Here is a 14,917-nt window from a genome sequence, read left to right on the forward strand (position 1 = left end):
CCAAGTGGCAACCAATTTGAAAACAAGAGTTTGAACTTCTGCAACAGCATCATTTTGAGCGGTTTAAATGTTATAACCATTACAAGTTATATCTTTATAAGTGGAGTTTACTGTACAATGAAATTTTGGCAGGGTTAGGGTTAAACATGCATATCAACCTTCGCCATAAAGATTCTGTTGAATAATTATGTTGCTATACCATACCTTTCATCATCCTGTTCAGCATTACATTCCTGTACAGCTGCCTCACATATTTGTTTATCTATCAATGCTGATGTTACTAAAAATAGAATACTCATAATATACATGTAGTAACAAATATGCCTAATGTGAAGACCACTTAAACCAGATAATTGTAAACAGAAAACAGGAATTTTCTGAGTTCACGAAGGGCCAAAATTCTAGAGTTATGGGTCTTGGAAAAAGACCTTCAATTTAAATCCTGAAGACATGTATTAAATTTTAAGTGAATATCGACAGTATTATTGAAGACAAATGTGGCATCTAAAACTTTAACCAGAAGTTTACTAAATTCAGAAGGTCAAGATCAATGCAAGGGTTATGGAGCTTGGACTCCTGGTTTAAAAAAAATGTGCGAAGTTTCAAGTATACAATTAGTAGTTTCAAGACTAAAGATGCAAACTTCAATAAGGAATTTTCAAAGTTTACAAAAGGCCATAAATCAGACACAATCAGTAGGAGTTATCAGCTTTGCACAGTTATTATGAGTTATCTGCCTTGTACAGTGACCCCCAATTATGATCTTTCAGACTAGATTTGTTTATAAAACATGCACACCCACTCCACCACCCACTGTCATCATATTGGAAGATGCATGCAATGTCACTTAGTAACAGTTTTGTCAAACAAGGTCAGTGACCTTGACTTTTGAGCACTTGACCCCAAATTCAAAGGGGGTCCTCTAATACCCAAGACCAATGCATGTGATACATATTAACACAGAAAGTGACAAAGATGCTCAGGTGACTGTGAGTAGGATAGACCAACTATTTTTTTAACTTTTGGCCTGTAGTTTCTTTTTTTATGAAATGTTGAGCAAAACTCTTCCAAGAGAACCACTTACAAGGTTGTTTCTGAACAATTTCTATGATTTTGTCAAGCCATTCTTGACAGTCTGATTCATCTACCTGGGAAAACACCTCTACCAGATAGCGGGTTGCCTCACTGAAACAAAACAAAAAAACTTTATTAGTTAAATTATTAATCAGTCTAAAGTCTATGATTCAATATATATCCTTATGTTCTACTTGCCAACATATATTACAAATTAAACATTAAGTGTTTATTCTAAAGCTTTGATTTCTGAGAATTTATCATTTGTTATTCTTTAATTATATAGTTTGTTAAAGCTATTCTTCCATTTCAGTCTTGCGTTTCCATTTGTTTAATCCATGCTTGAAATTTCATCTAGCATGGCAGGCACCAGTAACGATGTCATTTTGCCATTATACAGTCATATGAAGTTGTAAGTTCATGATAAAGCACTGTAAGAAAATAGTAACAGATGAAATGACATTAATCCCTGTGAATAAATGTATCGAGATAAAATATGGTGAATATGCAAGATAATTTATCTGACATGTTTGCAATTCGGATTGGAATATCTGTGTCTCCCTTTCCTACTCATGGGCAGTAACATTGCCTTGTAACTACACAATGGGTAGTTACCCTTAGGACAGATAATCAAGTCCAAAACTGCAAGACATGACATATTATTGTTCTGTTAAGTAACAAAAGGTCTCCCAGTTTACTCAGAAGCTAATCAATGCCTTTGCGAAATAACCAGAGAGGGTTGTTTGAGATCTTCATAACCTAGTAGTGAGCTCCAAGAGCTGGCCCGAAGGGCCTGCTCGCAAAGCGAGATGAGTACCTTCTAGATAGTAAAGGTTTTGTGGGAAGATAGCTGTCTCTTTAATGTATACAATGTATACCTGCTTAGAGTGATCGTAAACAATTTTAAAACAGTATGATGTAGAAGTAGAAGTTTTATATGCTTTTGAACGAAGTACCGAATTGACACATCGCAACTTTTCGAATAACAATATAACGTTAAAAGCCGAGGTATTCTCATTGAAAGCGAAAGCGTAGACCAGTGTCCTGCGCACTTAAATGGGAACCAGAATAGGACGAGGAACCAGAATAAACGGAAGCAGTGTATAAAATACCGAATGACAATTTTAAAAAGGAAAATGTAAAATAAAAATGAACAGTTGTGCTATACTAATTCACGGTGAAAGAAAATCGAGCTCGCTTTGTGGATTTGCCTTTTTTATATGGGGAAGTCAAAGACCGGGCCCGCAAAGCGGGTCCGGGCTTTGGCTTGCCCGGCTATAGTCTTCACGTGTATATTTAAAAGAAAATCAAATAAAAAACAATTAAAAATTTATAGAATTCTATACCCATCAATAAAATTTTCAGTGTCAATTCTAGTCGGGCGCCGCCATTTACAATGTAACTCAATGATAATAGGCGGGGTATTCCGTTAACGGAACAAATCTCAAATTTTCGGATAAATAATAATTGTCGAGTGTTCCGAGTGAAAACGAAAGTGGTGCATGTAATACCAAATGACACCTTTAAAACGGAAATAATGAACGGAATTTTTTAATGACTTCCCCGTTCATAGGCTTTGCCTAATTTCATATTATTATACACTAATGTCAGTGTCAGGGTGACATTTCCATCTAATTACTTAATATGATATATTAAAATCCTCCTGGGGATATAAGACACGTGTAAACAAAGCGTAGAATTATAGGTATATAATATATTCGTCTTAATCAAATTCTGGTACGAGTTGGCAAAGGTACGAACTGATCATGGTACGATTTGATCAAGTACACCTTGATAAATAACTTAAAAAGAAGTCGGTGAAGCCAATGAAACAGCATAAATGTTTGAAAATCTTAATTGTTTTTAATACCTTCTTAATGACAATCCATTCATCTTAAATGACGAAGAGATTGTCGATTTTAACTTTGTTGACATTTTTTTCGCGGGTAATTATCGGTGCTAGCGTAATTTTATATGAACGTGAAATCTGTTACGGAGGTGCTTGCTTGGTGTAACTTTATTAATCTTATTTATCTTAATTTGTGTAGATTTTTCACTCTGATGATACAATTCATTAACTTCGAATTTTGAATTCATTTCATTGTATTCAGTGTGAGTTTTTGTAATGGTTTTTGTTGGTAACCAATTAATTGTTTATCCATATGATTCGTCTGAATGTAAAAATTATCGAAGTCATATAGGCGCTTGCTTGTATAAGTTGTTATTTACTTATTTATACACAAGGTTAGCTTTTAAAAAAGCTAGTAGCGACTCGCTTCGTAATTTTTTTCAAGGGGGTCCGTGTGTTTAACTGTAAAAATTGACAGTTCTGTTAGCTGAAGAGACTTTCAGCGAAACGATCAAAATTAAAAGTGAAGTCAACACTGGCCCCCCGGTGCCCGATGGCCAGTGTATATAAGTTTCAGGCCAGTGTAAATTTTTAAGAAAAATTTTCGTTAATTATTTAGTAGAATAAATTCAAAAACTGGAATTCGGGGCCAGTTAAATTCAAAAAATCTTAAAAACTCATTGACTGAAAGTGCATAATAAAGTTCTCTCAGTTTAAACCAAAAGATGAGTTAATGAGTAATATATGAAGGTGCATGTAAACAGATTAGAATGGAAGAACCCGGTACCACTTAAAATACGCAAGCGGAGTTTTTTTGGCGCAACGGACGCAACTGCGCCAACGAGATATTTTTTAAAAGAAAAACCGGCACAAAAGTTTTTTTTTAAAGTCAATGTGCTATATTTTAAGCATCTAAAATGATTGTTTAGCACTATTAAGTAAGAATGTTTTAAAATGTTTTCATAAATTGTATATGTTTAATTGCACTGAAGGGTTATATGCCTGGCGAAATGGAAATTTCATGGCGCAATGGAGATATTTTTTTAAGAAAAAAAACCGACACAACGCCTTTTTTAAAGTCAAATATGGTGAATTTGAGCATCTACAATGATTATTTTAGCACTTTTAAGTAAGTATGTTTTTAAAATGTTTCATAAATGTATATGTTTACACTGAAGGATTTATATATGCCTGGCGAAATGGAAAATTTCATTGGCGCAACGGAGATAATTTTGGAAAATCGGCAACAACGTTGTACTAATATATTGAAATTAAAATTAACACCAAATTTGTTATATGAATTTAAATAAATTTAAAAAAGATGTTAAAAACCGTAATCGTATTATCAAATAATCAAATACCTGCAATGTTGATGTTGTAAAAGGATTATGTGCCCGGCAAATGGACATTTTTCTGCGCAACGGAGATTTTTTTTTGGCGCAAACGGAATTTTTAAATTTGGCCTAATTAAAGTAGTAATATGAAGAAGTAAATCATTTAAAGATATGTAACTGAATAACTGAACTGGTGTAAAAAAAGTCTGTTTTTATTAATTTAAAAATGGAATTTTAGATACGTTTTTATACGTTATGGCTGACACGGAAGAAGACAAGTATGGACTTTTACAATCTGTTTATTTTTTTCCTGTTTCAATTCGTTATTTTTACGAAAGTACTTTTAATAGCAGAGCTTTTTAACAGCAAATATGGTGATTTGAAGAATGTTTTTTCACGGGTTTATTAAGTACCGATTTAATTAAATTACAAATGACACGGGGTTTTGATTTTTTTTGGACTGGGGTTTTCACACCATTTAGAAAAGTGATTATGAGGAAATTTGTTTTGATTTTAAGGGTTCAACAAAATATTAAAATTTTCCAAAATGGTTTTCAAAAGGTGGTTAATTCTAGATTTTAGAAAAAAAAAACACGGGCTTTCGAAAGAGAACGGTTTTGGAATTTAAACTGCCCAAAAGGGTTTAAAAACCCTTTAGCCCTTTCAGAACCTTTTCTCATAAAATTTAATGTAGAAACCCGGGAAGATAAAAATTCTGCGAGATAAAGGGGTTCTTTTTCTCATGCAACATAATTTTAAAGAATGAATCCCTTTTTCATTAGTTTTTCCCAAAAAAGAGAACTAAGGCGAAAATATTTAAAAGAATATTATTGTCACGGGCCCTACTTAAACGAATTTTAAAAATCTTATGTCTTCTACATCAAAGGGCAACTATTATAAGTTTGTCGAAAATTTATATATTTTGCAACAAAATTACGTGTTCTTCCTAATCAAACTTGCTTTTTTTTTAGGTAAACAGAGATATACATTAATACACATCATTATACTGGTTTAGTTTTAAATTTAACACAGTGCTCGCTGTATAGTATTGTAATTATGAAATATTTTGGATTGTTTTGATGAATATACAATGTTATACGCAACAAACAATTATTTGAAAAAGTCACAATGATTAATGAAAGAATAATAAATTAATAAAATAAATAATTTGATTTAAAAGTTATGAATAATCCCCGTTGCCCCAAATAGTCCATTTTGCCGCGTAATTTAAAATATCTTTACAATATCCTATTTTTAAACATTTTCTAAAATTAAAGCGGAAAGTAAATCATTTTGAAAGGGACTGTTACTTATTATTCTAAAAATGCTCTTAAGTTATGGTTTCAAACATAAGATCTAACCCGTTATACAAATCATCATTTTTCCGTTGCGCCCCGAAATTATGTCCATTTCGCCGTCCATTTTAGAATCTGATATATTCAGTATTTACCTAATAAAAATCAAACTTATTACAGTATATGTAAAATGTGTATAAAATATCAACAATACCAAACCCTTATATGATTATTTTATGTTTAGACATGAAAAAAAAAAATCAATACACAGTTTTGAAAATAAAAATCTCCGTTTTCGCAATAATCCATCGGCGCAAACGGAGTTTATGAAAGGTATAACAACAATACAATTGAATGTTTATAATAAAAAAAAAAATACTGAACATTTGATCTGTAATATTAACATATGACTTTATTTAGTATTATACTAATGCAAATTCATTAAAAAATTATGTATAGAAAAGCTGCTATTACATACTTTTTGTTAATTAAAAATAACGAATTGGAACAGGAAAAAAATAAAACAGATTGTAAAATTTCCATACTTTTCTTCCATGTCAGCCATAACGATAAAAACGTATCTAATTCCCATTTTTAAATTAATAAAACAGATTTTATTTACACCAGTTATCAGTTATTCAGTTAATATCTTTAAGATTTACTTCTTCATTACTACTTAATTAGGCCATTTTAAAATTCCGTTGGCGCCAAAAAAAAATCCTCCGTTGCTGGCAGACCCAAAAGTCCATTTCGCCGGCACATAATCCTTTTACAACCATCAAACATTGCAGGGTATTTGATTATTTTGATATACGATTACCGGGTTTTTACATCTTTTTTTTAAATTTATTTAAATTCATATAACATTGGTGTTAATTAATTCATATATATTAGTACCCAAACGTTGTGGCCGATTTTCCAAAATTTATTCCCTCCGTTGCGCCATGAAATTTTCCATTTCGCCCAGGCATATACAATCCTTCAGTTTAAAAAAAACATATTACAATTATTGAAACATTTTAAAAACATAAAAATTTTTTTTACTTAAAAGTGCTAAAACAATCCTTTTTTAGCCAAATGGCTCAAATTCAGCATATTGACTTTAAAAAAAGGGCGTTTTTTGTCTGTTTTTTCGAAAAAAATTTTCTCCGTTTGCGCCATGAAATTTCCATTTTGACCAGGCATTAACCCTTCAGTGAAATTAAAACATATACAATTTATGAAACAATTTTTAAAACATTACTTACTTAATTAGTGCTAAACAATCATTTTAGATTTTAAATATGGGAATTGACTTTAAAAAAAAATTTGTGCCCCCGGGTTTTTTTTTTAAAAAAAAAATTTCCCTTGGCCCCTTGCTTTCCCTTGGGGCCAAAAAATCCCGTTTTTGCGTATTTTGTGGACCCCAAAAACCTTGTCTATGCACATTTCTATATTGGGGCCCCCCGTTTTTAACCCCCTTTACCCAAAAATGTTTTTTGAAAAATTTTAAAAATTTTTATAAAATGTCTCTTTATACAAATTAAGTTGGGAACTGTATGTTTTTTTAGTATTGAATAGAGGCACAAATCCTAAAGTAAAAAAACAAGTTTCAATTTAATTCAGCCAGAAAAACCGGGGTCCTATTAAAAAAATTTGGGATCCGAAAAAGACCCCTCTAAGAAAGTTTTTCAGATAAGCCGGGGGCCCATTAAAAATTAGGGGTCCCGGGGAAATTTACCAGACTTCAAGAATATAGTATATTCAGAAAAGCCAGCGGATCGTATTAAAATGTAAATAGATCTCACGGATTGGCCAGTTCAAGTATATAGTTTTCAGAAAAGCTGGGATCGTTTTTAAAACATATAGGGATCCCGGGGATTTGACCCAATTCAAGAAAATTAGTCTTTGATTTTTTCCAATTAATTAGGCATATTATTGTTAGTCATTGTTGATTTCCGCATTTTAAGTTTTTGAATTAATAGCTCTAAAAATATATCTATATTCTAAGTTAAATTAATTTAACTGTTCATTTATTACAATAAAAAAACTACACGTTTAATGGCTTTCATTACGACAAACAATCAACACAATATATAGTTCATTGGTTTTTCCTCCATATCTTATGACCCGATCCGGATTCCCGGAATCCCGGCCAGTAAATACATACACTAAATACCAGAGAAGGATAAAATGACTGGAAAAAAGCGAAAAATAAAAAAATGCACAGAACCAGATGTTAGCACTTATGTTAATTAACCAAACCCGAAAACTTACTACAGAGAAAACAGGTGAAATCGCTAAATCAGAAGTCAGTGTTAAATATTGATTTATTGAAAAGAATTCATAAAGACAAACATTTTAAATCATCATTATATCTTTGCGCTCAAAACAATACTTGCTGATTTTTAAATATGGCGTGAAAATTGAAGGTTTTTTGACGCTATGTAAGATTAAATTTGATTGGCTAAATAATTTTGGATCCTAGCCCTGATAGATAAATTTTGTAGAAAGCTGGAAGCCAAGCTTCGATTAAATTTTTGGATAGCTTCGGAGTTTTAGGTTGTTTCTCAGTAAAATCCTACCGTAATACCACGGCGAGCCGGCACAACAATTTTATAGGCAGTGGCTAGCCATATGGGCCCGTATTGCTAGCTAAAAGTTCTATCCATATGTGAGTCATGTACGACTAGCAGCCAAAAGTTTTAGCTGTCACGTACGACTAGCCTATAAGCACTGCTGATGCTAGCTATATCCTCAAGGTATAGTGGAACCCCATTGTATCCTGCTATTCATTGTATCGATCTATTTACAAATCTTTCGATTTTTTTGCAAAATGCAGTAGGTACTGATTCAGCGTTTTTTTTCTCTACTTTGGGAATGGTGCCGGTACCGGACTGATTGGGAAAAAATGCGTTATTTTGACTAAAATTGGGAATTTTTTTAATGCATTTTTTCAGCTACAAATGAGATTAGACATCATTAATAAAGATAGCTAACAGCTTCTACTGTCTAGATAGAACTATTGAGTGGTGATTTATATGAATATGTTGGATTTAAATGATCTTAGAAAAATCACTTGGCCTTGTGGGCATTTTGAACAGCCATTTTGGGAATTTAACATTGGAAATTGGGAATTTTAATGTTTATTTTCTATTGGGAATGGTACCGTTTAACTTTTAGGGTAGTAGTTATATAAAAGAAAAAAACACTGTGATTGCTAACATTTACAAAAGTGTCACGAAAATCTTTCGCATTTGTTTTGTGCCGTAAAAACGGTCAAAAACAGGTTTCCAGTACCGTCAGACTTTGTAGATAATAAATGGACTTATAAATAGTGTGTTCTTATTAAAAACACATTTACTGTCTGTTGAAAGTTCCTAAATTGATGCTGACATTTTAAAACAGACATCTTTGATTCTAATTGACTGAAAAATGTATCTTAAAGATGGGTCAGACTTCGAAAACTTTGACTTAATGAGCGATTCTCACAATGCATCGATATAATGGCGTGACCTAATTCTACAACCTGCTTGACATGACTGTAAATAATCGTATATTCCAAAGCTAAAAACTATATATCAGTGATGTTTGCCATGTAATATTTTTGACAAAAGAATTAAAATAAATGATACAAAATAAAGATTCAGGGAAATTTAATGTTTTTAACTGCAGTTGTGATTTATGGGTTAATAGATCGATACAACGGGGTTCTAGGCTACTTTATACCGGGAGGAACTTTGTACCGGGAATGTCCAGATATTACAAACAATACTTACATAAAAAATTTATTTTGTATGCAAGTGTTTTTCACATTATTTTCATACAAAATATATCATTTTTTGAAGAAAATTCAAAGTTTTAATAACCTTATTCACATAAATGTGTTTTACATATAAAAACCAGTAATATTGCTAACGATTTTGACCCAACATGATATTTTGAATGTGTGTGCAAATGCTTATCAAATTGTTACCCTTTTACTGTGTGATAACTGATAAATATTGAATAGACCTTTAGTATCATTAACAGTAATGGACCATTTACATATGTTTTTAACTTTTTATTGATTGCTTAAAAGTCATTCCTGGTATTAAGTACTTTAAAACAAAGATGGCTGCCACTCATATGAGGTTATTAACAGAACTATCTTTTTGATGTATAGTTAAGATTTCTTTTGGATGGTTGTAATTTTCATCAAAAAACGGTACCTTCTACAGAAAATAACTATTTTATCGTAGATTTTTTCTGTATTATATGATGGTGGGCCTAATAAGGCTTACACTCCCGGTAGATAGTACAACCAGGATACAGCATTTTTAAATAAATAACCTAAAACAACAATATATGAGCCGTGTCATGACAAAACCAACATTTGCATGGATCCAGACCAGCGTGCACATCCGCGCAGTCTGATCAGGATCTATGGTGTTCGCTTACAAACCCTATAACAAGTAGAGAAACTGATAGCGAACAGCAGGGCCTGATCAAAGCCCATCGCAGGGGGTCTGGATCCCCTTTTCCAAAACCCTTTTTTGGTTTTTTCATGACAGGGTTTAAATCATAAAGCAAAAATCATTCATCCAAACAAAATCCAGGATTCCCTTTTTGGGCAATTGAAAACACCACTGTTTGGGAAAATTTTTTTACAATAAAAAAAAAAAATTTTTAAATTTTTTTAGCCCAAAACAAATTCAAATTAATTTGCATGTTAATTTCCCCAAAACTTGATATCAATAAATTTTCCAAAAATTTTAAGGGTTTTAAATATTTTTTTGCAAACACAAGAACTGTTGGGCACTTTTCCCCCGATTGATAAAAATATGTTTAGGGGCCCACAAAAAAGAAAATTTTTCCCTTTCTATTTTTTTAAATTTTAAGCATTTTTAATTTTTTCCATATAACATCTAAAAAATAAAATTTTTGGAAAATTTTCCAAATTGTCTTTTTAAGCCTAATTTTTGTTTAAATTTTTGCAATTTGTATAAACATTTTTAAAAAAAATTTATGGGAAAAATTTTTCAAGTTCTTCCAAAAGTTTCAAAACCTTTTGGGAAGGGCAAAAATTTTTTTGGAAATTTTCGCATTTTGTGCACTATTTTTTTAAAAAGTCTAAAACAAATTCCTTTAAAAATTTTTTTAATTTTTTAAAAAATAAAAAAAGGGTTTATTTTATTTCTGCTTAAAAACGCCCTTTTGGGGGGATACAAACAAAGATTGAACATTTCTTTTTTAATTCAGCTTTTTTCACCCATTCATAACAAAACTATCAGTTAATTTACCAAATTTAATTTACTTGACATTTTAAAATATTTAAAAAAAAGAAAAAGAACATAATTTAAATTTAAAAAATCGTATCGAAAAAAGCAATTTATTTAAAAAATAATATTTTTCATCATCATAAAAGATGTTAATTTAGAGTAAAATACAAATTTAAAAAACAATGTTAAAAAATAAATTTCAAAGTTTTTTTTAAAAATTTTGGGTTTGCCCATTCTGACTATTTATATTTCAAATTTTGATAACGGAAAAAAGCCAAAAATTGGGGGAAATTTTTTTTTTATTAAAGACACGTAATTTTTAAATTTAAATATTTTTAATTTAAATATTTATTTAAAAAAAGTCTTTTTTTCTTCAAAAAGCTTGATTTGATATTTTCCATCTGTATAAAAAATTTCACATCCCCTTTAAATTTAAACTGAATTTTAATTTATATTTTTGGCCCTTTTTCTGTACCAATGGGTAAAATACTTCCCTTTTAAGTTATTTTAAACCCCCCGGGGCATTCTAATATTTAATGGGAAAAAAAAATCTTTTATTGGGCCCCTTTAAGACATAAAATTTTTCACAGACGCCCTTTCCCAGAATTTTCCCATGCCTTTCCCTTTTTCAATTTCCCAAGGGGAATGAAGGACAAACGTATTTTTTGTTATTACATTTTTAAAATTTCTTATTTTTCCAAACAATGTTAAAAAAACGGCCCTTCCCCAAAATTTTTGTTTAATTTCATTTAAAAAAATAACTTGGGCACTTTGCTACCACTCTCCATTTACTAACATATATTCATAACTCTTTGGTTTTTAAATTGGGGAAAAAAAACCGTTTAAAATCTACCGGGAAAGTTGGGAAAAAGCCATAAATTCCCCCAAAACCACAACCATCAATATTTTTTTCACTTTTTAGGCCCCCTTTTGGGCCCCATTTCACTATTTTAACATAAGGGTTCCCTACAAAATTTCCCTATTAACAATTCCGTTTTCCGGGGTTTAAAATTTAACCCAAAAAATTAAAAAAATTTGAACTTTTTTGTTAAAACTATGGAAATTTTACCCCTTTTAACCCTTTTATTTCCAAAGGGACTTTTCATAGTTTCACATTTAGGGCTCGTTAATGAATTTTTGGTGGGACACGTTCATTACTTTTGCAAAGAAAAACCCCAATTTCAGCACTATAACAAAGAATTAAAGAAACCCTATCGCAAAGGTTTAATTTTTCTTAACTGGGATTCTATTCCCTTTTTACCGACAGAAATTTTTCAAATTTCCTTTTTTAGGGAAAGGCCCCAATTTCCCCTTTTTCCCCAACCCAAAATTTCTTTGTACGACCCAGAAGGAAAAATTCGAAAAGAAAATCTAAACCCCTTTCCCTTTTTTATTCCATTTTTTCGTTTTTCTTCACACGCCCCTTTCCTTTTTTTAATACAAATTTTGTTTTTGTTTCCCTTTGGTTAATCCCTTTTACACAATAGTTTTAAAAGCAAATCGAGATTTTATTGCATTCCTTTTCCGGGGGCCCAAAGTACACATCCGCATTTTGACAAAAAGGGAAATGTTTAACAAGATTAACCCCAAATGGGGGTATTTTCTTGGAGTCATTTCAATATCATTTAAAGGAAAACAAAAATAATATGGGGGTTGACGGTTTTTTTCTTCCCCCTTAAAAACCTATATCACAACTGAAGGAAACGGAACTTTTTCTATTTGTTTTTACACAAAAATTTTCCCCCCCCACCACGAAACTTTTAAAAGTTTCCCCCTCGATTCCCTGTTTTTTTACTTTTTCCAAAAACCCAGAAACAAAGTCAAAAGCCTTTTTTATATCGAAAAAAGCAACGTTTTTAACCCCTTGACTTAAATACTGCAATTTAAAATGTTAAAACAAAAAATCGCTCTTTGTTCCCAAAAATTAGGTTTTAAAACCGAATTGGGGGCCAGTTTTTGTTTTTGGGAAAATCTGTCCCAAAAATTTTAAAACCATTTAAAACACCCGGGGGGAATGAAAAATAAATTTTCCCCAAAAAACTTAAAATATTGAAACCCGCCCAATTTTTTCGGGCATCAAACCCGGGGTTTTTTTCTTTAAAAAGGATAATAATAACCTTTAAACCCAAATTTAGGAAATTGCCCGATCAAATTTTAAATTTAAAAACGTAGTTAAAAACTGTAATTTTAGATAAAGGTTTTAAACCCAAAAAATTATTTTTAATTTGGAATTTTTTCCAGTATTATTTTTTAATTTTAATTTTTTAACCCCTTCATCTGATAATAGGGAAAACGAGTCCCCATATGTCTGTTTTCCCCATTTCACAACACTTAAAAAACCCCAAATCAATCCGGGTTAAATTTTGGCCCGGGGCTAAGGGTTTTTTTGTTTCCACACAAAATTGTTCTTTTAAAAAAACCTTGCAAAGAAATATTTTATTAGTTTAAACATTCCCAAAATTAACGGGGGGGTTTTTCCCCCCCCATTTTTGTTTAATTTAAAACACCCTACCTTGGAAAATTTTTCTTTGGGACCATTTTCACATTTTTATATTTTGCGTTTCGATGGGAGTCTATTAAAAATTTCCATTTTCTATGTTCAAAATATTTTTCCAATCCCAAACATGCTTTTTAAAATTTTTCGGGAAACCCTTTTTCCTGGAAAATTTTCCCTTTTACAAGAATTGTTTTAATTAACATTTTTCCTTTAAATATTTATCCGGCCCTTTCGGGAAAATTTTCTTTGCTAAAAGTTTTACTTTTTCATTTAGCGATATTACGGGCATCTTTGCAAAATTTTTTTAAAATTCCAAAATTTCCCCCTGGGAAAATATCGTTTCGAAAAATAAAAATTGTTAACATTTCCCCCTATAAATTTTTTTCTTCGGTGAGTTTTTTCCCTTTTTTGGGCAATACCCAATTTTAATCAAATGACAAAGGGGTGTGGTTTGGGAAAATTCTGTGTAATTCCCTGAACATAAAATTCTTTAAGGGAAATTTAAAAATTTTCCCCTTTTTTAAACAATTTAATCAAAACTTTTTCCATTTTCCAAAACATAAAAAACCCCCTTTTCCCCCATAAATATCGCCCCTTTAAAAATAACAATTCACTTGGGTTTTCAAAGTTTAACCCAATTTAAAACACCCCAAAACGATTTTTTATTTAAACATGGAAAGTTTTTTTGGGGGTACTTCCTCGTTTAAGGGGGATTTTCTGTTTTAAAACCCTTAAACCCACCCTTTTAAAAAACAAAAACCCCCCACTAATTTGCCCAATAGAAACGGCCCCCCGACTGGGTTTAAAATTTAATATCCCTTTTTCTTTAAAAAACTAAATATTCACTTCATAAAAAAAGTACTAATTTCCGGGCCAAAAAAATTTTGGCAACAAATAACATTCCCGTAAACTTTTTAAAAAAAATTTTTTCAAAGTTTTAAAACCCTATAACCCCCAAAAACTTTTTCCCCAAAAAGACACCTTTCCTTTTTAAAAAACTTTTTAAATACACAAAAATCCCCCCGCTTTCCCTTTTTTTTTTCCAAAGCCAAAAATTTTGGGAAAAAATCTTAAAGAAATTTCTATATCCTTTTAAGTTATTTTTGATATTAAAAATCCAGGTTTTAAAATATTTAAATCGTTTTGGGGGAGAATATTTTTAAAATCTCGTTTTAACGCTTGTTTTGGGAAAAACCCCCGGGCATTTCCCCTTAAAAATGTATTTTCCTCTCGGGGCTTTTCCATCCTTTTGGCAAATTTCCAAATTTCCAAACAATGAATATTTAAACATAAACCCCGGGGAGTTCAAAACCTTTTTTTTTCATTTTTTTGCTTTCCTTTTGATCCCGGGCCGAGTCTTTCCGTTTTTCGCCAATAAATCTTTGGGGGGAAAACACCCCAAAAAAGAATTGACTTTGTGAGAATTTTTTCAAAATTTTTTTCAAAAGGGTTTTACGTTCCTTTAAAAAAAACTTAACGTAAAACAATAGGGGGTATCTTGCCCCCTTTTTATTTTTCCCTTCTTTTTGTTTTGGGGGAAAAATGATATTTTTTGCTTTTTTTTTTTTCATTTCTTCTTCATTTTTGTCAAAATTTTTTTCTTTTCACGTTCATTTTTTCGGGTTCCT

The 14,917-nt window shown here is 31.1% G+C and overlaps 2 protein-coding genes across 3 annotated transcripts in view; one reads left to right on the top strand and one right to left on the bottom strand.

Annotated features, from left to right (window-relative positions):
• Positions 1 to 3,048, bottom strand: part of LOC132745534 (DNA polymerase epsilon subunit 2-like) — a 43,711-nt gene extending 40,663 nt beyond the window's left edge. Inside the window, exons 1-3 of the mRNA XM_060734483.1 lie at positions 2,945 to 3,048; positions 1,085 to 1,185; positions 205 to 280 (exon numbers count right to left, since the gene is read on the bottom strand). Of these exons, the coding sequence (XP_060590466.1) occupies positions 205 to 280; positions 1,085 to 1,185; positions 2,945 to 3,009 (242 nt within the window). The 5' untranslated portion in view covers positions 3,010 to 3,048. The remainder of the gene's footprint in view (positions 1 to 204; positions 281 to 1,084; positions 1,186 to 2,944) is intronic.
• Positions 3,049 to 3,052: 4 nt separating this feature from the next.
• Positions 3,053 to 14,917, top strand: part of LOC132745535 (acidic fibroblast growth factor intracellular-binding protein-like) — a 42,859-nt gene continuing 30,994 nt past the window's right edge. The window contains exon 1 of one of the 2 annotated variants that reach the window (XM_060734484.1): positions 3,053 to 3,085. The gene's annotated coding sequence lies outside the window, so the exon portion shown is untranslated. Of the gene's footprint in view, positions 3,187 to 14,917 lie in introns of both variants that reach the window. The other variant, XM_060734485.1, reaches the window with a different exon arrangement.

Source organism: Ruditapes philippinarum, unplaced genomic scaffold (genome assembly GCF_026571515.1).
Source record: "Ruditapes philippinarum isolate M1 unplaced genomic scaffold, ASM2657151v2 ctg2233_1_1_1_1, whole genome shotgun sequence".
In the NCBI taxonomy this organism is placed as follows: domain Eukaryota; kingdom Metazoa; phylum Mollusca; class Bivalvia; order Venerida; family Veneridae; genus Ruditapes; species Ruditapes philippinarum.